This window comes from Corvus moneduloides, chromosome 33 (genome assembly GCF_009650955.1).
Source record: "Corvus moneduloides isolate bCorMon1 chromosome 33, bCorMon1.pri, whole genome shotgun sequence".
Taxonomy (NCBI): domain Eukaryota; kingdom Metazoa; phylum Chordata; class Aves; order Passeriformes; family Corvidae; genus Corvus; species Corvus moneduloides.
Genome location: NC_045508.1, coordinates 678,682 through 701,062, shown reverse-complemented (window position 1 = coordinate 701,062; position 22,381 = coordinate 678,682). Strand labels below are relative to the sequence as shown.

At 46.4% G+C, this 22,381-nt stretch overlaps 1 protein-coding gene across 11 annotated transcripts in view; it reads right to left on the bottom strand.

Moving 5' to 3' along the window:
* Nucleotides 1-21,415, bottom strand: part of LOC116437141 (butyrophilin subfamily 3 member A1-like) — a 37,408-nt gene extending 15,993 nt beyond the window's left edge. For 2 of the 11 annotated variants that reach the window (XM_032094714.1, XM_032094709.1), the window contains exons 1-6: nucleotides 21,052-21,407; nucleotides 17,479-17,577; nucleotides 16,862-17,203; nucleotides 15,979-16,254; nucleotides 1,666-1,833; nucleotides 338-613 (exon numbers count right to left, since the gene is read on the bottom strand). In XM_032094714.1, the coding sequence (XP_031950605.1) occupies nucleotides 338-613; nucleotides 1,666-1,833; nucleotides 15,979-16,254; nucleotides 16,862-17,203; nucleotides 17,479-17,539 (1,123 nt within the window). In that variant the 5' untranslated portion in view covers nucleotides 17,540-17,577; nucleotides 21,052-21,407. Of the gene's footprint in view, nucleotides 1-337; nucleotides 614-1,665; nucleotides 1,834-10,407; nucleotides 10,554-15,978; nucleotides 16,255-16,861; nucleotides 17,204-17,478; nucleotides 17,578-21,051 lie in introns of those variants that run through there. The other 9 variants (XM_032094707.1, XM_032094710.1, XM_032094717.1 and 6 more) reach the window with 8 other exon arrangements.
* Between the last annotated feature and the right edge of the window lie 966 nt (nucleotides 21,416-22,381).

Below are 22,381 nucleotides of genomic sequence, written 5' to 3'. Positions count from 1 at the left end.
AAAGAAAATATCTGAGCATCATCTGGCAATATTCAAAATTTTCCCCAAATTTGAGTACCCACCCAAACACCTTCTGTGGAGATGAATGCAGAAATAGTCCCAGTCCTCCATGGGTAGGCAGAGCCTGCCTTCCCTCGGGATGTGCACAGCCTGTGGGGCAGGAGGGACCCTGCTCATTTCTCACTGCAGCCTGTCCTGCCTGCAGTGCGCCATGATGCTCTGGGATGGGTCTGGCTGGACTGGAGAGCTGTCACTTTCCCTGGCACTGGGAAGGGCCTCACAGGGCTCCTGTGACCATAAGCCTCCAGCAAAGACTTCTCAGGATGATGGGACTCACCTGAGAGACTCAAAGAAGTTTTCTTCTCCACTTGCACCAGGGGGTTCAGGATTTGATAGGTGACTTTTCCCATTTCCTCTCCTGTAACTGTGACTCGACTCCATACACTGAAGAGTTTCCTGCTGTCCTGGTGTATTTCAGTGTCCACAGAGAGCCCCTGTCCATCCTCAGTAACCCACTGGACAGTAGGTTTGGGGAGCCATCCCTGTGATCTGCAGCCAAGCTCGAGTCCTTGCATTTGGGGGCCCTGAATTTCAATGAACACTTCCCCAGTACCTTAAAGGCAAGAGAGTTTGTTAGTGGGAGAAGTTGGCATGAAAGCAGCTCTTCCTTGGATTCACAGCTCTTGCTTAACCCAGCGTTTTCTGCCAGTTTCTGTCAGTCCTTCACACAACCTTTCCAATGGTCTTTCTGTCATCCCACACTCCATCTGCCATAAATGCCCGATTTCCTTTGGCTGAGAAAGAGCTACAGTTTGGGATGGGTTTGTGTCTTTGATGTCTTTGGGATTTCCTTAATGATGGTACCCATTGTGAGGAAGGAACACGGGGAAGTTTTCTCCCAGTCATTCACCCACTTCTTTGGGCCTACCCCAACAGCTTTTGAAGGGTTCAAATTTTCTCTAGGTGCTAACCATATTGTACAATGGCTGGTGTTGCTGATATACTTAGTTGTTATATTCTCTTTAGCGTTTAGCGAGAAGGTGAGTTTGCCTTGGGTAACCACCCCGACATCTACCCCAGAGACTGGGGTAGGGATTGAGAGAAAAGATGTGTGCTAATGTCTTTACAAACAATTTGATGGGTGAAGGTATGGGTGTTAACGTCTTTGAAATTGGTCTTAATGTCTCTACTAACTTTGGGCAGCAGGTTTGTTGCAGAGCCCAGACAGATTTTGGCTCCTGAAACAGACAAGTGGGTCTGCACAAGCCTGAACTCCTGAACTTTGGGGTAAAATGACAGGTTCAAGGGACAATATGTGGTAGGCGGTTCAGGAGGGCTGTACCTTCCTGGTACCTCAGCCAATGAGGAAAGGAAGAGGGCAACATGCTGCTGGGAGTTTTAGGATAAAAGGAGGCTGTGCCCTTCAAAACCTGGAGAGGGAAAACCCTGTGGGCATGTGCCCTGGTGGATTCCCTCCCTTTATCCAAATAAAGTTGCAGGACTATTCTGTCTCCTTTATGGAAACTGGCTTTTCATACTGTTATTTTCCAAACAGGATGATGTCCAGTAGCATGCCACAGGGGCAAGGGACACTGCTCAACAACAGCCTGACACTGCCCAACAGCCCATCACTGCTCAACAGCCCACCTTAGAAATGAACCACACCGATTGGAGGCTGAGTGCTGAGGGAATACTCTTCCCCAGCTGGTAGGAAACTCTCTTGCTGCCTCAAAGAGGCAAAGTCTGATGATGCAGCAGTGGAACCCACAGATGTTACAACCATCCAGGTTCCAGCTGAACCACAAGGGCAGCCACAGCCAGCAGCAGTCACCCCTGTGCAGAAGAAGAAGTATAAAACCAAATCAGTATGCCCAGCTAATGATGACGAGGTACCAGGGCCCTCACAACCAGGGGAGGAGCTGGAGCCCGAAATGATCACTGAGTCCCTGTCACATGACAGTCTCCGCAATCTGCGAAAAGACATTGTGTGGTGGGGGCATGAGGCTTTTTTGACTTGGTTGACTTGTGTTTGGGACCTTATGGGTGCAACTGGATAGTGGTGAAGCAAAGTATTTGGGATCCTTGACCCAGGATGTGGGTATTGATTGGGTGTTCATGAGGGAACCAGGGCCTCTTCCTCTCCGGGAGCAGCTTTTAATATGTGTAAGAGAGGTTTGTTCACAGAGACAGATTGCAGGAGCACCATCATAGAATGCTCTGGAAAACCACTAACGAAGGGATCCAACGCATGAGAAAAATGGCAGTATTAGAGATACTATTTGGAAGGGACAGACAACATGATAACAACCGTGACAAGGTCAGGTGCACAGCACAAATATTGTGGAACCTGGCACATCTAAGGTCATCCCAATACTCCAGCTTCATGGCAACAATGAATGTCAAAGACAACCATGAGACAGTGGGTTCTGTAGCCAGAAAATCCAGGAATTTTGAGAGCATAGTCCATGGCCTGATGCAGGCTCACTTCTCTGCTGTGGTTAAGAGTCTCAAAGGGGAGATGAGGGAGGAGATGAGAGATGAGAAAGGAGATGAGGAAGGAGATGAGGGAGAGCAGTTCCCATGTGGCACCAGTGCACACCAGAGGCCCCAACATCAGAGCCCAACGTCCCCCAGCCAAGGAGAGGAGGTACAGCCCACAAGCTGACCTATGATTCTTCCTGCGTGAGCATGGGGAAGATATAAGTAGGTGGGATAGAAAGCCATCTTCTGTTCTGGCAGCACAGGTGTATCTACTCAAGGAGGAAAACACCAACAGAAGGAGTTTTGCCAAAGTGAATGTAGCCTCAGCTTCCAGTGACTGATCTGCCAGGTATAAAAGAAGCGAGGATGATATGTCTGATCCCCTGGAAGGAACCTCCAGAATTTATACCCGGGGAGTGAATAGTAGCTGAGACTAGAGGGGTCCAGCCTCTAGCCAGGTAGAGACATGGGAAAGTCAGGTCTTTTGGACTGTGTAGATCTGACGGCCTGGCACATCAGAACCAGAGAAATATGAGGCTTTGGTCGATACTGGTGCACAGTGCACTTTAATCCCATCGAGACCTGTGGATCCAGAATCTGTTTCTGTTGCTGGGGTGACAAGGGGATTGCAGAAGTTGACCCTGTTGGAAGCTGAGTTGAGCTTGACTGGGGAGGAGTGGAAGAAACATCCAACTGTGACTGGTCCAGAGGCCCTGTGTATTCTGGGCATAGATTTCCTCAGGAGCAGGTATTTCAAAGACCCAAAGGGTCTCAAGTGGGCGTTCGGGATAGCTGCTGTGAAGACAGAGGGCATTAGGCAACTGAACACCTTGCCTGGACTGTCAGAAAATCCCTCTGCAGTAGGACTCCTGAGGGTAGAAGAAAATCGAGTACCAATTGTCACCTTGACAGTGCACTGCCAGCAGTATCGGACTAATCAAGATGCTGTGATTCCCATCCACAAGATGATCCGTGAGCTGGAGGGCCAAGGGGTGGTCAGCAAGACCCACTCACCCTTCAACAGCCCCATTTGGCCTGTGCACAAGCCTGAAAGGGAATGGAGATTGACTGTGGACTATTGCGGCTTGAATGAAGTGACTTGACTCCACCACTGAGCGCTGCCGTGCCGGACATGTTGGAGCTCCAGTACGAGTTGGAGTCCAAAGCAGTGAAGTGGTACGCCACTATTGACATTGCCAATGCATTTTTCTCCATTCCTCTGGCAGCAGAGTGCAGGCCTCAGTTTGCCTTCACCTGGAGGGGCGTGCAGTACACCTGGAACCGACTGCCCCAGGGTGGAAGCACAGTCTCACCATCTGCCATGGACTGATCCAGACTGCACTGGAAAAGAGTGAAGCTCCAGAACATCTGCAGTACATAAATGACATCATTGTGTGGAGGAATATGGCAACAAAAGTATTTGAGAAAAGAGAAAAAAGTCATCCAGATTCTCCCGGAAGCTGGTTTTGCCATCAAGAAGAGCAAAGTCAAGGGACCTGCTCAAGAGATCCAATTCCTGGGAGTAAAGTGGCAAGATGGGCAGCACCAGATACCACCGAGGTCATCAACAAGATCACAGCAATGTCTCTACCAACCAACAAGAAGGAAACACAAGCTTTCCTAGGTGCCATAGGTTTCTGGAGAATGCACATTCCCAAGTACAACCAGATTGTGAGGCCTCTCTACCTAGTTACCGGCAAGAAGAGCAATTTCCACTGAGGCCCTGAATAGCAACAAGCCTTTGCCCAGATCAAGCAGGAGATTGCTCACATGGTAGCCCTTGGCTCAGTCAGGACAGGACCAGTAGTAAAGAACATGCTCTATTCTGCAGCCAGGAGCAATGGTCTTTCCTGGAACCTCTGGCAGAAGGTGGCCTGATGAGGCTGACAGGTGGCCTGGGAGTCTCACAGAGTCAGATCTGAAATTGGTCAGAATTTACCCATGAGAATTTTACAGTGAAATTCTGCAGCTTCACTGAAACCCACAGAGAAAGCCAAGAAGATAATCAATGAGAGAAGATCTTCTGGACACAAGGAGAGGATGTTCTTGTTCTGGGACGGTAAGTGTGTACAAGGAAGAACCTGTGGATTATATGTAACAACAATATCTTCGCTTGTATAGCTGATTGTTTTAATGCTTGAATGGTCATTGTTTGTTAGACAGCCTTGTCATTGTTTGCTAAGCAGCCAATCTTAATAAGCTGCTGACTTCGGCGGGGGAAGATATGCAGACAATCAATGTGATTGATAAAGCAAGCTTCGTTTATTAACAATACAGAGGCACTTATATAGTATTGAGTATACATGCTTATCAGTTCTTAATTGGTTCAAACTTACGAAAGCGCACTCTTACTTCTACATAATTGGGTTAGATAAAAGACTACATTTGGCAAGCTTCTATTATTTATGTCTTGACTTGAGAGCTCAAAGATCTTCCTCCCTTCTCATGGTCAGTATATCTTATCAGCACAGCACTGTACCTCCTTAAAACTCCCTTTTGGTTCTCAGGCCTGTTTCTCACGCAGGCATTTTCTCATGTAGGCTTTTTCTTGTGCAGGCCTTTGCTTGTACAGTTCTGTTATTGATTTGTACCCTTTATCAATGATCCATGTCCCTGATCCTCTAACCATTCTCCAACAATAAACCACTGCAATTGTGAAGAGGTATAACAATAGCAGTAGAGAAAATAAAAACTTTTATGACTTTGGATTACAACAAATGTGTGCTGTTATGTCCGCCTTGACAAAGCGACATCTGGTGACCCCATTACGTGATCCAAAGAGCCTGCCTGGAGAGCAGGGGAGACAGACACCAATGGGAGAAGAGTAGCGGGGAGAGCTACCAAGATCCAGATCGACTGCAACCTTTTAAAGGTGAGCCCGTTGGGAACAGAATGGGAGCAAATACATCCCAAGAGGAAAAATCAATAGTTAATATATGGATGTCGATGTTAAAATGACGTGGCATAAATTATGATAGGATGATATTGCAAAGACTGTTACTGTGGTGCAAAAAATCATTGAATTGAGACTACATGTGTCAACACTTTTAACATATGGACATGGGCAGCAGTAGGATGGCATATTTTTGACCTTGCTTCCCGTGGAAATGATACTGTTAAAGAATTCATGATGACATGGAGGTTAGTTTTAGACTGAAAAAAGAACAAGATGCTGCAGCAGCTGGCACAGTAGACAGAACAGAGACAGATAATGCTGGCAGGACTGCTAACATTGCAGCGGGAGGGGTTGGCGAGGCACAGGCTGGCATGGAAAAACCTGTATAGTTTCCAATACCCAAGCCATGGAGGGCTTTGCCTCTTCCGTTTTCAGATCCTGCTTCTTGCTCCACTTCTCCCCCTCCTGTCCCCACAAATCTCTTTGATCCACCTTTACCACCTGCCGAGAGAAGTGACAGTGATGGAATGGGTGGGAATGAAATTGCACCCTCAGCACCCCCACTGCCTGCTGCTGCACCCCTGCTGTCTGCTACTACTAATCCTTTTGTACAAGGCATGAAACAATCTGTGCCAGGGATTCAAAATGATAGCCTGCTTTATAAAGATACTTTAACTTTGCAACCTGTATCTGTAACTCGGAGAATGCAAGATCCTGCAGCTTTTTGGAGAGAGATTAGGCTGGCAGCTTTATCTGATAAAGATTATGAAGCCACAGAACAACTCGAAGTTATTTGGCAATTACCAGATTCAAAAGAGCCACAAGACCCTGTAGTCTCTGCTTTCCCGGTTGTTAGAGGCAGAGGCCAGGTGCCTGATCAGCATGTTCCATTTAACTGGCAGGTACCATCTGAGCTATGCCAGCTTGCTACTAATTACGGTTTGGGGTCCTCTGCTGTGACAAAAATACAGAAATTTATAACAAGTGAAGAATTAATTCCTTTTGATTTAAAGCAGATTGCTAAATTGCTCTGCTGGTTCAGTATACAGTGTTTAAGAAAGAGTGGAGGGCTTCTTGTGAGGAAACTGCCTTAAATAATATGTGATTGCCTATAGTTGATCCTTGGTTCGGTGCAGGTTTACCCCAATTAATGGGATTGCACCCCTGTGGAGAAACCTCAGCTCTAGGCTCACCAGCACCCTTTGGTCTTAGAGCAGTCCCAGAGCCATGCTTTGCAGGCTCTGTTTAAGGTGGCGAATATGTCAGCTCCTGGGAAAAGCTACACAACTCTTAAACAGAGCCCTAATGAGACTTTTATGGCCTTTTTGGACCCCCTTCAGGATGCAATAGAAAAACAAATTGTAATTGTTAATGTAAAAGAAACTTTAATTTTGCAAATGGCATGAGACAATGCAAATGAGGAATGCAGAAAAGCTATTGATTTGCTGCCTATGAAAAACTCCTCATTGAATGATATGATTAATACATGTGCAAAAATAAGGACTGCACCACATCAAATGGCTATGCTAACTGAGTCTGTTAGTACGGTTGTCGCAGCAGCTATTAAAGTGACACATCACTGTTATACCTGTGGACAGCTGGGCCACCTTGAATCTCAGTGCCCGCACAGAACTCTGTCCTCTGGAGCAATTAACAACAAAGCAGCCCCGGGAGCACCTTTGTGTAACCGATGTGGTAAACCGGGACATTATGTGAAACAATGTAAATCTCATTTCCATGACAATGGGCAGCCTCTTAAGAATCAGGGGAACTCGAGGGGATGGCGAGTGCAGAAATACTTCCCCAAGAACTGCTGTGCCCAGCATAGGTTTGTGTGACCGACTTGCCTGGGGAGCAAAAGGTTCAGCAGGGATGGATGTTTGCACCGACAACACAGTGATCATAGACTCTCCTGCAGTTCATAAAGTGCCTTTGGATGCACATGGACCTATAGGGCAAAACTTAAGTGCTTTGCTAATAGGAAGATCCAGTGGTACTTTGCAAGGGATTTTTGTGTGTCCAGGAGTAATTGATGCAGACTTTACAGGACAAATATGTGCAATGGTTTCTACACCCACTCTCCTGCAGTCATACCTGCTCATACTTGTATTGCTCAGCTTGTACCTTTCAAATCTTTTGTTCCCATCCCACTTAAAGAGAGAGGAGACTAAGGCTTCGGTTCTACCGGCATGCCTCAGGTTTTTTGGATTCAACAACTTTCTGAGCAGAGACCGCAACTGATTTGTGAGCTAACACTGAAGGGGGCACAGCCACAGACTGTTAAGATCAAAGGGTTGATTTATACGGGAGCAGATGTCACGGTGATTTCACATCACGACTGGCCAAACTCATGGCCTGTCACTGCAGTGGGAAGTTCAATTGCGGGTCTTGGGGGAATGACACAAAGTTATTTAAGTACACATTTTGTGCTCATAAAAAATCCAGACAACCAGGTTGCTACAGTTCACCCATATGTGACTGCTGCGCCTCTAAATTTATGGGGATGTGACGTTTTGGCCACCTGGGGAGTTACAATTGGCACAAATTTTTAACAGGGGTCATTGTGCAGCAGGGCGGTTGCCACCCAGTAACACTCCTACAATGGTTAACTGACTGACCAGTGTGGCAAGCACAGTGGCCTCTAACACAACAGAAACTTGCTGCCCTGAACAATTTAGTTGATGAGCAGTTATTGCAAGGGCACATAGAGACGTCTGTCAGCCCTTGGAATACTCCCGTATTTGTAATTCAAAAGAAATCAGGCAAATGGAGATTGGTGCACGATCTGAGATGCATTAATGCAGTCATGGAAGGTATGGGTGCATTGCAACCAGGCATGCCATCTCCTGCCATGATTCCTGCAACACAGGACATTTCAGTTGTTGATTTGAAAGATTGCTTCTTTACAATTCCCTTACATCCTGATGATAGACCAAAATTTGCATTTTCAGTACCAGCTGTTAACAATGATGCACCTGTAAAATGATATCAATGGAAAGTTTTACAACAAGGTATGAAAAACAGTCCAACTATTTGTCAAATGTATGTGGCTGGAGCTCTATCGCCTATCAGAGAACAATTCCCTAACAGTTATTGCTATCACTATATGGATGACATACTGATAGCACCTCCTTGCAAACAGGATTTGCAAAACATACAGCCACAGATTTTAAAGGCTCTTCACAAATATTGATTACAGATTGCACCTGAAAAAATCCAAACAGAAGGACCCTGGAAATATTTGGGATTAAAAATATTTGAACGTACCATATGCCCTCAATCTGTTCAATTTGACACTACAGTGCACACCCTAAATGATGCACAGAAATTGTTAGGAACCATTAATTGGCTGTGTCCCTATTTAGGACTCACCAATGTACAACTTTCTCCTTTGTTTCATATATTAGCAGGAGATTCAGATTTAAACTCACCAAGACAGATTACCCCTGAAGCTCAACAGGCCTTAGATAAAGTACAACAAACTATTTCCAATCACCATGTGTACCGTGTGGACCCTGACATTGATATCGTTGTTTTTGTTGTAATTCCAGAATTTCATCCAGTAGGTATTATTGCACAATGGTCTGATCATTGGTCCCTTGACCCATTGCATATTTTAGAATGGATGTTTTTACCTCACAAACCTAAAAAAACTGTCACTACAATTTTTGAATTGATTGCTCGGTTAATTATTGTCAACACTGATGTCTGCAAATTTCTGCCCAAAATCCTGCTAAATTTATTATTCCTATTCAGCAAGATTATTTTGAATGGTCCTTGGCCAATAGTTCTGCACTGCAGAGCACACTGCAGAGCTACACAGGACAAATTGATTACCATTTTCCCAGTCATAAATTACTACAATCACTGAATACCATCCCATTATTAGCAAAACCTAAATTAAGTTGTATTCCTGTAAATGGGCCTACAGTATTTACAGAGGGGTCAGGAAAATCAGGAACAGCAATTGTTACCTGGAGAAATGAGGATGGATGGCAGACTTTGCAAGGTCATGGTACTGGATCCGCACAATTGGTCAAATTAAAGGCAGTTACTATGGCCTTTCACCATTTTAATGAACCTTTTAACCTAATTGTTGATTCAGCTTATGTTGCAGATGTTGTACAACGAGTAGATTGTTCCCTTTAAAAAGAAGTGAATAATGCTGATTTGTTTCTTTTCCTAAAGGCTTTATGGACAGCTGTTTTGCAATGCATTTATCCTTTTTGTGTTTTGCGTATTAGAAGCCATACAAACCTACCAGGATTTCTTGCAGAAGGTAATGCTCGTGCTGATGCATTAGCTAATCCTGTTTGGGCAGTTCTTCAGCCAGATAAACTAGCCCAGGCTAAAACATCTCATACCTTTTTTCATCAAAATGCACGCACATTGTGTAAACAGTTTTCGCTACCACCTACAGAAACTCGTGCTATTGTTAGTGCTTCCCCAGATTGTCATAACTTTAATGGACCTTTACCCTTAGGAATAAATCCCCGTGGTCTTTTGGCCCGACAGCTTTGGCAGACTGATGTCACACACATTTCAGAATTTGGTCGTTTTAAATATGTTCATGTATCCATTGACACCTTTTCCTCTGTTACATGGGCTTCTGCTCATGCTGGAGAAAAGGCCCGTGATGTCATTTTGCACTGGCAGCAAGCCTTTGCTGCTTTAGGCATACCTGCCTGCGTGAAAACTGACAATGGGCCAGCCTACGCCTCTCAGAAAGTTAGGAATTTTTTACATCTGTGGGGTATCTCTCACAAATTTGGTATTCCTCATTCTCCCACTGGTCAGGCTGTTGTTGAACATGCTCATCACACACTTAAAACTGTTTTGGAAAAATAAAAAGGGAGAATGCAAGGGGAAACCCCACAGTCCAGACTTTTGAAAGCTGCATATACCATAAATCACTTGACCATACTGGCTTATTCAAACAATCCCTTGATTTTAAATCATTTTTATTCCTTGCAGTCCACCAGTGAAACACATTTGCCTCGAGCTAAAGTATGGGTAAGGAATTTGCTTACCAGCCAGCGGGAAGGTCCCTGCTACCTTGTCACTTGGGGGCGTGGATACACTTGTGTTTCCACAGATACTGGACAATGGTGGGTGCCAGCAAGGTGTGTGCATCCTGATTTGCAGCAGAATATCCCACTGCCTGTTGGGCCAGATCCTGAGGATAACAGCAACACAGGCTGATGACCTTGGCAGCGTAGTCCAAGCTACCTCTGACCAGACAAAGCATTGAGCACCGGTGACCAAGGAGGACTGTATTGCACTGTATATCCCTGTGATCAAGGGGTATTGGCTTGGATTGGGATGTACTGGAGTGCAAATGGCAACAAATAACAGAAAAATTCAGGTGCCAATATAGTACTTGTCAGTTTTGCTGAGCTTAGTGCCTGCTGTTTCTGCTTGGCCTGTCAGTCAGCCGAGAACCAACGGGTGAGTTACCCTGGCCAATGCGACAGGGCAAGATACTCTGTGCTTAGGTACTGCTACTCCTGACAATCCTCTTTCTACCGGCCTTGTTGGCTTGCCGATAGATGACTGGCCAAAGCCTAAGACAGTTAGCAAGCTTTTAAATAATGCAATCACGCTGATTCTTGAGATCAATGGGTTTCATACCTTCCCCCTGCAACTCTTGAGCCACAGGAAATAGAGCTTTTAAGATCCATGAAAATGGCCCTTTATGGTAAGTTTAATTACTCTGGATCCAATCAGTCCAAAGTATGGGATGTTTCTCCTAACCAACCCATATTTGCAAATGAAAGTGCCCGGTGCAATTCCAGTTCACCACATATTTCACACTCTACTACCGTTCCTCTGGCTTTGCCACCAGGGGTGTTTTTTATTTGCGGAGACTGAGCATGGGCTGCAATTCCATCACACATCAAGGGAGGTCCTTGCAGCGTAGGACGACTCTCACTGTTAACACCTGACACATCTATGATTTTACAGCATAAACCACAGAGGGGAAAACGCAGCACCCATGCGTTTGCCCCTGATTGTGATGACAACACCAAATTTTGGCCACCAGGTACTCAATGGGCTGTTTCCTTCTTTTCTACATATGTAGCAGCTGCTAAAGCATTGGGACTGTTAAACAAGTTAGGATGTTGGTTAGCTTGGCAGACTAACGCCACTTCACTTGCTTTAGCCGGATTATTAACAGATGTTGGTTCAGTAAGGCACGCTACACTGTAAAATAGAGCTGCCATTGATTTTTTGTTACTAGCACATGGACATGGATGTGAGGATTTTGATGGAATGTGTTGTACGAATTTGTCTGATCATTCAAAATCTATTCATGCCCACATTAAAGAATTACAAACAAGTGTGTCAAAATTGCGTGAAGAATCAGAATCTGATTGGCTTACTAGTTTGTTTGGCAATTGGCAAATTGCTGGATGGATCAAAAATCTACTTAAAATTGGATGCCTGATCCTATTGGTTATTTTTTGCATCCTGCTCATTGTGCCATGTTTATTGCCTTTTTTGCAAAGGGCCCTGCAAAAGTCAATAAACACTGCCTTTGTAATACAAAAAAAAAAGGGGGGGACCTGATGAGGCTGACAGCTGGTCTGGGGGCCTCACAGTGTCAGACCTGAAATTGGTCAGAATTTACCCATGAGAATTTTACAGTGAAATTCTGCAGCTTCAGTGAAGCCCACAGAGAAAGGCAAGAAGATAATCAATGAGAGAAGATGTTCTGGACACAAGGAGAGGATGTTCTTGTTTTGGGACATTAAGAGTGTACAAGGAAGAACTTGGCAGATAATATGTAGCAACTATACCTTTGCTTGTATAGCTGATTGTTTTAATGCTTGAACGGTCACTGTTTGTTAGACAGCCTTGTCATTGTTTGTTAAGCAGCCAAACTCAATACGCCACTGCAATTGTGAAGAGGTATAAGAATAGCAGTAGAGAAAATAAAAACTTTTACGACTTTGGATTACAAGTGTGTTCTGTTATGTCCATCTCAACAAACCCATATAGGTCGGTGAGATTCAAGGCTGACCACTGGGATTCTAAAGACGAAGCTACAGTGGGTCGGAAGCCAACTGCACCTCAACAGAGAAGGAAATCCTGTCAGCCTATGAAGGAGTTCAAGCTGCCTCAGAGGTGATTGGCACAGAGGCAAAACTTTTCCTGGCACCCTGACTACCGGTGCTGGGGTGGATGTTCAAAGGAAAAGTTCCGTCTACCCACCACACCACTGATACCACATGGAGGAAATGGATCGCCCTCATCACACAGCGCACCTTTATTGGAAACTTGAATTGCCCTGGAATCTTGGAAATAATTACGAATTGGCCTGAAGGTGAAAATTTTGGTCTGATGGATGAAGAGGAGTAGGAACAGGTGACTCTTGATGAGGAAGCTCCACCATACAACCAACTGCCACAAGACGAAACATGCTACACTCTTTTCATTGGTGGTTCCTGTCACATCATAGGGATGAACCGAAAGTGGAAAGCAGCCATATGGAGCCCCACACGACAGGTTGCAGAAGCTATTGAAGGAGAAGGTGAATTGAGCCAACTTGCTGAACTCAAAGCAATCCAGCTGGCTGGGACATTGCTGAAAGAGAGAAGTGGCCAAAGCTCTGCCTTTACACAGATTCATGGATGGTAGCCAATGCTGTGTGGGGGTGGCTGGAAAGGTGTAAAAAAGGCCAGATGGCAGCATAGAGGAAGACCAGTCTGAGCTGCTGTAGCATGGCAAGACATTGCCACTCAGGTAGAGGAGCTTCCTGTGAAAGTCAATCATGTGTATGCCCATGTACCCAAGAGTTGGGCTAATGAGGAGCACCGCAACAAAGAACAGGTGGAACAGGTTGCAAAAATAGAAGTGTCACAGATGGATTTGGATTGGAAACACAAGGGAGAGTTATTTCTGGCTTGATGGGCCCACAATGCCTCAGGACATCAGGGCAGAGATGCCATGTATAAGTGGACACGAGACCGAGGGGTGGATCTAACCATGGACAGTATCTCCCAGGTGATCCATGATTGTGAGACATGCGCTGCGATCAAGCAGGCCAAGCGGGTGAAGCCTCTGTGGTATGGCGGGCGATGGTCCAAATACAAGTATGGGGAGGCCTGGCAGATTGATTACATCACACTGCCTCAAACCCGCCAAGGCAAGCGCTATGTGCTCACAATGGAAGAAGCCATGACTGGATGGTTGGAGACCTATCCTGTGCCTCACGCTACTGCCCGGAACACCATCCTGGGCCTGGAAAAGCAGATCCTTTGGAGGCATGGTATCCTCGAGAGAATTGAGTCAGACAATGGGACTCATTTCAAGAACGGCCTTATAAACACCTGGGCTAGAGAACATGGCATTGAGTGGGTGTACCACATCCCTTACCATGCACCAGCAGCTGGGAAAGCTGAGTTGTGCAATGGACTCTTACAACACTGAAGGCAATGGGTGGTGGGACATTCAAGCAGTGGGATCTGCGTTTAGCAAAAGCTACGTAGGTGGTTAACACCAGAGGTTCCATTAACCGAGCGGGCCCTGCCCAATCTGAACCCCTGCGTACAACAGACAAAGTTCTGGTGGTGCATATGAGAGGTATGTTAGGAAAGACTGTTTGGATTAATTCTTCCTCAAGCAAAGACAAACTCATCCATGGGGTTTACTCAGGGGCCAGGTTGCACATGGTGCGTGATGCAGAAGGATGGAGAGACAAGATGTAACCCTCAAGGGGACCTTATTTTGGGGTGAACTGTCTGTCATACTGTACCTATATCTAGATCTAGATGTACATATATATAGAATTAGGGTAATGCATGTATGTGTATACAGTTTAAAAGTCTAAGTTTGATGTAACGTTGGTATGGGAAATAAATTTGTGGTGGATAATGTTGTGGGTTATGCTTTTTCTTAGGGAATTTTCTTCCCATTTGTTCCACAGGAGATGATGAATGGATGGTATTTAAGAGATAAAAGATATCTGGGCGTCTTGGAATTCCATTGAAATGGTTCTGCGGGGGAAGGGGAAAGTGGTGTGGTTTCAGCAGTTTCTTAGCTAGGGGTGGGTCAGTCTTGGCCCAGCTTGGAGGGGAGAAGGTGGTGGTTTTTGGTGCTCCACTTCTGCTGCCAGAGGGGTTTGGCGCTGCTGTGAAGTTTCTCCTGACTGCCTATTGTTAAGGCCGCTGCTTACAGTGAATTGTCTGGTGACTGGGACTTTCTCTGCAGCACCCACTCTCGCCAGGGGAGACCCACACCTTCTCTCTCCTGAAAGAGGGAGAGAGAGAGAGAGCACCTTCCCCACTGCTGATGGATTGGAACCTCACCGGAGCTGCCATCACCAGGATATTTCACTGGACACATGAGGACACAGGGAAACCCAGCAACCCCCTTTACGCTCCACCTTCTCTCTCTTCCCAGGGCCACCATTAACCCCTGGGGAGGCTCAGGGCTTGCATTGGAGTGCCCCCTGCATCCATGGGGGAGTCACTGCACCCCCTCTGCCTCAATATGGGCCAACAGTGCCTCCTGCCAGGTGTGGTCATAACTACGCCAAAAAGGAAAAGCGCTTGATTGGTAGGAAAAAGGCTGTTATTGGGTTTTCTGTTTTGGTTTTTTTTGTTGTTGTTGTTTCTGTTGTTATTGTTTGTTTTTCTCTATATAAATAGATAGATAGATAGATACATTCTAGTAAAGAACTGTTATTCATTTTCACATATATTTGCCCAAAACCCCGTAATTTCAAAGCTGTAATAAGTTGGAGGGAGAGGGGTCATCTCTTGCATTCCAGGAAGGTTCCTGTCTTCCTTGGAAGACACCTAGCTCTTAAAACACGACAATTTGCCTCTTAGCTCCCCACTATTTCATAGCAGGCAGGGAGAAGGTGTGTGGTTTATATTCCTCTTTTAGCATGAATCTGTAGAAGCCCGGAAGTTTTCAAGGCCATGTTGGACAGGACTTTGAAAAATGTGGTCTAGTGAGTGGCATCTGTGTCCATGCAGGGATGCTTGGAATGAGGCGATCTTTAAGGCCGCATCAAACCCAAATCATTCTACGATTCCATAATTCTGGCATTCTGTGCTGTTTTTGATCAGTGAATCCAGGCTGACCAGCTCCACTTGACATTATCAATACCTGCACACAAATGGTGCTGACTGTCCAGCTGGGGGGAACTGGCAGCCTGGAACATCTCCTTAGCCCAGCAGAGAAATCCCAATAGGTAGGGCCCCCATTCCCATCAGTCCCATAGCCAGGGATGCTGAGCACTCAGGCGTCTCTCAGGTGGGCTCACACCTCCCCAGCAGGGATTATTGCAGCTCGCCAGCCCCACGCGGGTCAGAACAGGGCTCAGGCAGGGCATGGAACATCCAGAGCATCTCTTGGCACAGGAACTCCCCCCAGGCTCTTTTGCAGCTTAACCAAGCTGTTCCTGCCTGCTCCATTTCACCACACAGTGCAACTGCCTTCGAACCTAGTGCAGTCCAGGCTCTGGGTCTCCTGGGACATTCAGGTTTAGAGCTCTTTCTGTGCCTAAAACTACAAGGGCTGCCATGGCCTCACAGGGCTCCTGAGACCATGAGCCTCCAGCAAAGACTTCTCAGGATGATGGGACTCACCTGAGAGACTCAAAGTAGTTTTCTTCTCCACCTGCAGCAGAGGGTTCAGGATTTGACAGGTGACTTTTCCCACTTGCTCTCCTGTAACTGTGACTCGACTCCATACACTGAAGAGATTCCTGCTGTCCTGGTGTATTTCAGTGTCTGCTGAAAGGCCCTGTCCATCCTCATTAACCCACTGGACAGTAGGTTTGGGGAACCATCCCTGTGATCTGCAGCCAAGCTCGAGCCCTTTCTCCTGGTAGCCCAGAACGTCAATGAACACTTCCCCAGTACCTTAAAGGCAAGAGAGTTTGTTAGTGGGAGAAGTTGGCATGAAAGCAGCCCTTCCTTGGATTCACAGCTCTTGCTTAACCCAGAGTTTCCTGCCAGTTTCTGTCAGTCCTTCACACAACCTTTCCAATGGTCTTTCTGTCATCCCACACTCACCTGCCGTAAGTGCCAAATCTCCTTTGGCTGAAAAAGAGCTAAAACGTAGGATTGGTTTGCCACCAGACAGTGCAACTGCCTTTGAACCCAGTGCAGTCCAGGCTCTGTGTCTCCTGGAACATTCAGGTTTAGGGTTCCTTCCTTGCCTAAAACTGTGAGGGCTGCCATGACCTTCCTGGGGCTGGTAAGATTAGCAGTTCCTGGGTTCCCTCCTGGGTGGTGGCACATGGGTTGAATTTTCTTGGCTCTTTACAGACCTCTCAGTGATTTACAAATGAAGTGTGACAGGGATCAAAAGGCAGCTGCCATGTGGCCCACGGTCTGCTGGGAGTGGGGAGGTGATGTGTTGGGTCATATGAGGCGGCATCAGCTGGGAGACAGTGACCATTCAGAGAGCTCTTTTCCCTCTGTAAGAACTTTCCCCGTTCCTCACCCAGCCCAGAAAGTCTCCAACCTGCAACGCTGAGCTTGGTGTCATTTTCAGCGAACCAGACACTGGATTCCACGCTGCAAATGTATCTTCCTTCATCTGCTGGTTGGACATTCTTTAATGTCAGGGACACGTTCCCAGTGGCAAATCCATCTCCTGGCACTGATGTTCTCCCACAGTATTTCTGCATTGGTTCACCCCCAAAATGCCTGTATGTGTAGATGTCCTCTGTGTGCCCATCTGTGATTTTTATCCAGTGCACTTGGGGGTTGTCCAGTGGCTTTGTGGAAGAGATGGTGCAAGGAAGGATTGTATCCTGGCCAACAATTCCAACTACTTTCTCAGGAGAGGTGACCTTGAAATGTTCTGTGGAAACCAAACTTGAGTGAGCATCCGGCTGACATCAACCAGAAAATGTACTGGTGCGAAGGACAGAGAAGTCTGGGACAGAGAATGGGGAAAAACAAAAAGTTGCTGCAATGGGCTGGATTCCCCAAGAGCAGAGGGGCAGGGCAGCTCTGGCTCTTGTGGACTTCAAATCAGGGCTGCTCAGGAGACCATGACCCTCAGCTCCTGCACTTCTGATCATCTGCAGGCTGGAATCCCCCAGAAAGGAGCAGAACAGCTCCTGGAAGCGTTACCTGAGACAGGGATGGCCAGAAGCAGGGCCAGAGCCAACAGGAGCCATCTCCTCTGCTCCATCCCTGCAGTCCCCGGGGTGGGATGATCCCGCAGCTGACCTGGAACAGGCACAGAAGGGAAGTGAGCAAAGAAGGGAAATCCTGTCCCAAAGCCCTCTGATCTCTCTCACCTGGCACCTGGAACCAGCTGTGACTTCTGAAGGTGCCAAGTGCTCAAAAGGTTGAGTTCAGATATCAAGAAAACTTGTGCCTTTCCAGAGATCTCAATTATCCCTGCAGATACAGGGAGTCCAACATGCTCCCAGGAAGTTGCAACAAGGAATGAAAGACAGGAAAATTCAACCCAGACCCCACTGCCTGCCGTGAAATTTAACGAACACCCTAATTAAAACACCAGCTTAAATCTCTGGTCTAGGTTGCAAGAGTCTCTCTGTCCAAGCTCTGAGATGGGGGAAAAGGAGGAAAAAGCTGTTTTCACACTCCCATAGCCATGTTTGGAGAAAGGGGAATCCATGGCACTTGGTACCGTGAAATTACAGCTCCCTGGGAACCATCAGGCTGCAGAGTGACAGTGCATCAGCTCAGCACAAACCTGGAATCACTTAGGGAGCTGAACCAGGGTTGGCTTTGATGCACTGCACTGAAGATCCTGCCCTTCTCTGGCTCTGGCTCCCTCTGCACTTTATCATTGCCAGGATGTGCCTGACTGCCCTTATCTCAGTCCTCATAGAAACACTTTTGGTGTGATATCTTCATTACTTTATGAGTGTATTAGTGTTCAATATTCCCACTTTAGTGACCAGTGAGGAAGGTGGGCCATCCTAATGACTGCCAAGCTGGAATTCAACATGCTGCACTGCATTGTCTGGATACATCTCAGCTTCTAGACAAGGCTGTCTCCAGGTCTCACAGCTGTGTCTGATGTAACTAAATCAGATGCTGTTTGAACAGATGTGGTGGTGGATCAAGGCAGACATCAGTATTCCATATTCTGGATCAATCCTTGTCCTGGGAAGACACCTGCCATGTTTGGCCACTGGGGAAGCACAATTGGAGCTACAGGGGAAGTGTTTAATTCACTGGGTTTTAATCATAAATTCTCCCTCTTCACTTGCTAAGGAGACACAGGAACTCCTGGAGGGATTTCATCCAATTCACCACAGACCACCACAATGGGGATTCGTCTCCACTCTGATCTCCACAGCACAGGCTTTCTCCTCTGAGCTGGTTACTCTGAGCTGTATTTATGGGACATGGAGACAAATGGGCACTGTGATGTCTCTGGCCTGGTTTTGGCTGGGATAGAGTTAATTTTCTTCCTTGTAGCTTGTCCAGGGCTTTTTTTTTTTTGATTCAGGATGAGAACAATGTTGATAACACACCAGTGTTTCAGTTGTTGCTCAGCTGTGCTCACCCCAAGTGACTTTTCAGTGTCTCTTGCTCTGCCTGCGTGGAGATGCACAAGAAACCAGGAGGGAGCAGGGCCAGGACAGGTGACCTGGATGGGCCAGGGGAATATTTCAGACCACAGAATGTCCTGCCCAGTATATAAACTGATGAATTGGCAGGAAGGGGGCTGATCACTGCCCAGGGGCAGCCTGGGCAACAGTCAGTGAGTGGTGAGTAATTGGACTGGGCATTGCTTGGGTTTTATTCCTCCCTCTCTCTCCCCCTCTCCCCTTTTCATTGCAATTCTTCTTACTATATTTTTTTACTTTCTTTCAATTCTTAAGCTGTTCTTGTCTCAATCAAAACTTTTCTTTCCAATTCTTCTCCCCACTCAGGGAGTGCCAAGGGCCAGGGAGTGAGTGAGCTGCTGTGTGGTACTTAGTGGCCATCTGGGGTTAAACCATGAGAGTCTCACATCATTCAAGAAGCCAAAGGTCTTGGGGTGAGATGGCCACAAACTCAGTTCCACCGACCACATCACCCACATGTCTGTAAACTACACAGGGAGCTCAGGGCACTGAATGTCAAACTGCAGCTGGCACTGAACTCTGGAAACTGTCATGTTAAATTCTGCTGCTTCTGCTGTCCAGGGGTTTTTAAGGGTTTGGAAATGCACTACGTTTGTGCTTTGCAGGTGATTTTCCCATAAGGCCATAGGAAATTTTGTTGCAAGCATTAATTTGGAGAGTTGATATGGGAAAGAGGTCAGTTGTTCTTAGAAATGAGGGGTTTGCTCCTCAGTCACTTAAAAATATCTCTCAGGGGCTGATTCAGATATTAATCCAGACATTTGGGGAGAGGCAGATGTGACACAGGACTTGTAGAAACCTGTTCCCCTCTGGATCAGCTGCTGGAGGCTTAGAAAAGGAAACTGTCACAAGACAGGAACATCTGACCCAGGAATTCCAGCCAGAACATGCTGAGACCTTACACACCTTGTTCAGGAACACTGAAACTTCTTCTGACAAATGTCATGGTCTTTTTTCATCCAACTTTTACAAAATGTTCCTGTCATCCAAGGAGGGCCCAAAAGAGACCTCGCTGTCTAACAAATTATCAGTTCCTACTTCAGAGACCAAAACCACATTCCCAAACAAACTGAATGCTTTTCAAAAGAAGACCTGAAAATAGGTCTAAAAAACTCAACACAACAAAAAACCAAATAAACAAACAAACAAAGTAACACACAAAGGCAGAGTTTTGCCATCCCCCGAGGCTTCATGTTCAACACGGCTAACAGACACAACCGGCCACAGTTTAACTGAGGACAAGAATCAGTGTTAGACCAGAAGGGGAGAAAATGGAGTGGAGTTGACACTGACTCTGCAACACCTGTGAGGTCTGAAAAGATCACTGAACTCCCTGGAATCATGAGAAGAATGATTTAATTGATAAACAAAGACAATGTCATGATGACATGAGGTTTGCTGCTTATGAATTGACAACCTCAATCATTCAAGGAAATGAAACTAACCAGGAAATGTTTAAGCTTATTCACATTTCTGCCAGAGGCTGCTGACCCCTGGGTGCTCTGGGAGTTATCATCATCCTGAGTTACCATAAAATCAAGGCAGTTTCACACTGTTGCAGCTTGCAACAGGAAAGAGTTCCAAGTGGCCAGACTTGGGACCAGCCTTGCTCCTGAGAAGGAAGTTCCAGCATTCCATCAGCCCTGCTTTGCCTCAAGGCCCTGCCCCAAGGGGGTCCCTGGGCCCAACAGCCCTTTCCAGAGGGGGAATTCCACCCTTCTCTCCTGCTCTGCCACCTCCCCTTCCCATCTGTACCAGGACAGCACAGCCAGCTCTGGACACCAAAGGCAGCAGAGCCATTCTTGGGGAAACAAACACCAGACCCAGAGGGCCAGTCCATAGCTCAGCTTTTCCCCCAAATGACCATTCCCTGTCACTTTCAGTTCCTCTCTGAGCCCCCCTGGAAACACCTGTGCTGCTGATGCTCCCAGTTCTTGCCACCTTTGCCTGAGGAGAGCTGGGGGATGGGAAGAGCTTGCTGGTCCCTGTGTGCACAGCTGGGGTGAGGGGAATAGAGTGGTTCCTTTCCACCCCGACAGCAGCAGCACATTCACCACTTATTCAGGAGAGAAAGAAACAACAGAGAGCTGCTTACCTGCCTCAGTCAGCAAAGGTGAGCACTGATATGGGACAGGTATTTTTCCTCTTGCCAGAGAAACTTCCACCTGTAGAAACAAAGGAAAATGAACAGAAGAATCTCATTCCAAAGTTTAAATGTGGCAATCCTCTGCCCAAAAATCTCTTTGCTGCCTGAAGGTCATGTCTCATCTGCCATATGAGTGCTTTGTTTTGGTGTTGTGCAAATGGAGCTTCAATGTTTCAGAGATGTCTAAGACCAGCAGGGATCCTGCTCAATGCCCACAAAGTGTGGTTTATTTAAGAATTAGAGCTGGCTTTTGCTTGTTAACAGGTAAGAACTATCTCCATATATTCAGTTCAAAATGAACTTTGATCAGTTTGTTTAGGGATTGACTTTGAACACTGAAAAAGAAAAGACAAATAAAACAGTAAAGATTAAGCTGGTCTGTGGGTGCTCTGGAACATCACATGTCATGTCTTTGTCAGCGAGTTTCCAAGAAGAATTTTTAGGTCAATATCAGAGAAAATTACCAAGTCACTCATGTGTTAAGGATAGTTTTATATTATCTATACCAAATCACATAATGGCAATGATCACTGAGGATATATTCATTTGTAAATAGTCACCATAGTCACTGTGAAATTTTGAAAGTTCCTTGAAATTTAGTTATTAATAAAATTTTAAAGAATTCCATTGGTAATTCCCTCTTCCATTTAAGGTTTTTGCATTGATTTCCACCTCATTGATTGTCAGTATTATTTCACTTGCATCATTTTTTCCTGTCTGTGCAGTAAAAGAAAAGTCTGGATTTCTAAAGAATTATGACATGAAGAACAGGAAGATCCGCCTAGAGAAAGAAAGGTTAAATTAAAACAGAGATGGATGAGATATTGCAGGAGAAACTGCTGAGAGCTACTCATCTCCACACCTTTTCCCAAAATCTTATGGTAGGCAGAGACACAACAGCAGAAAGGCAGAACACTCTGTGTAGGTTTCCACACACCTGCATTCCCAAAGCTCTGCCATGGCCACACCAATCCTTGCAAAATTGCTTTGGGTGGGTCCTCCTTTGCCCACCCCCCTCACAGCTCCATCCTGCCCCAGTTATCAGCTCCTGCTCTGCCTTTCCCACCCCACAGAAATCTCCCTCTCCACTCGGGTGTGCCTGGAACACCAGCTGCTCTCCCCGCTCAGTTCTCAGGTGGTGTCAGCATAGAGGGACAGGCGGGCTCAGGTCCCTGGGACAGGGGTCCCCAAGCCATGCAGCTCCACCAGGGATGAACCTGGCTCAGCTTGGCTCTCCTGCTCATCCTCATGCTGGCTTTGCTGGGAATCAGAGGAGAAC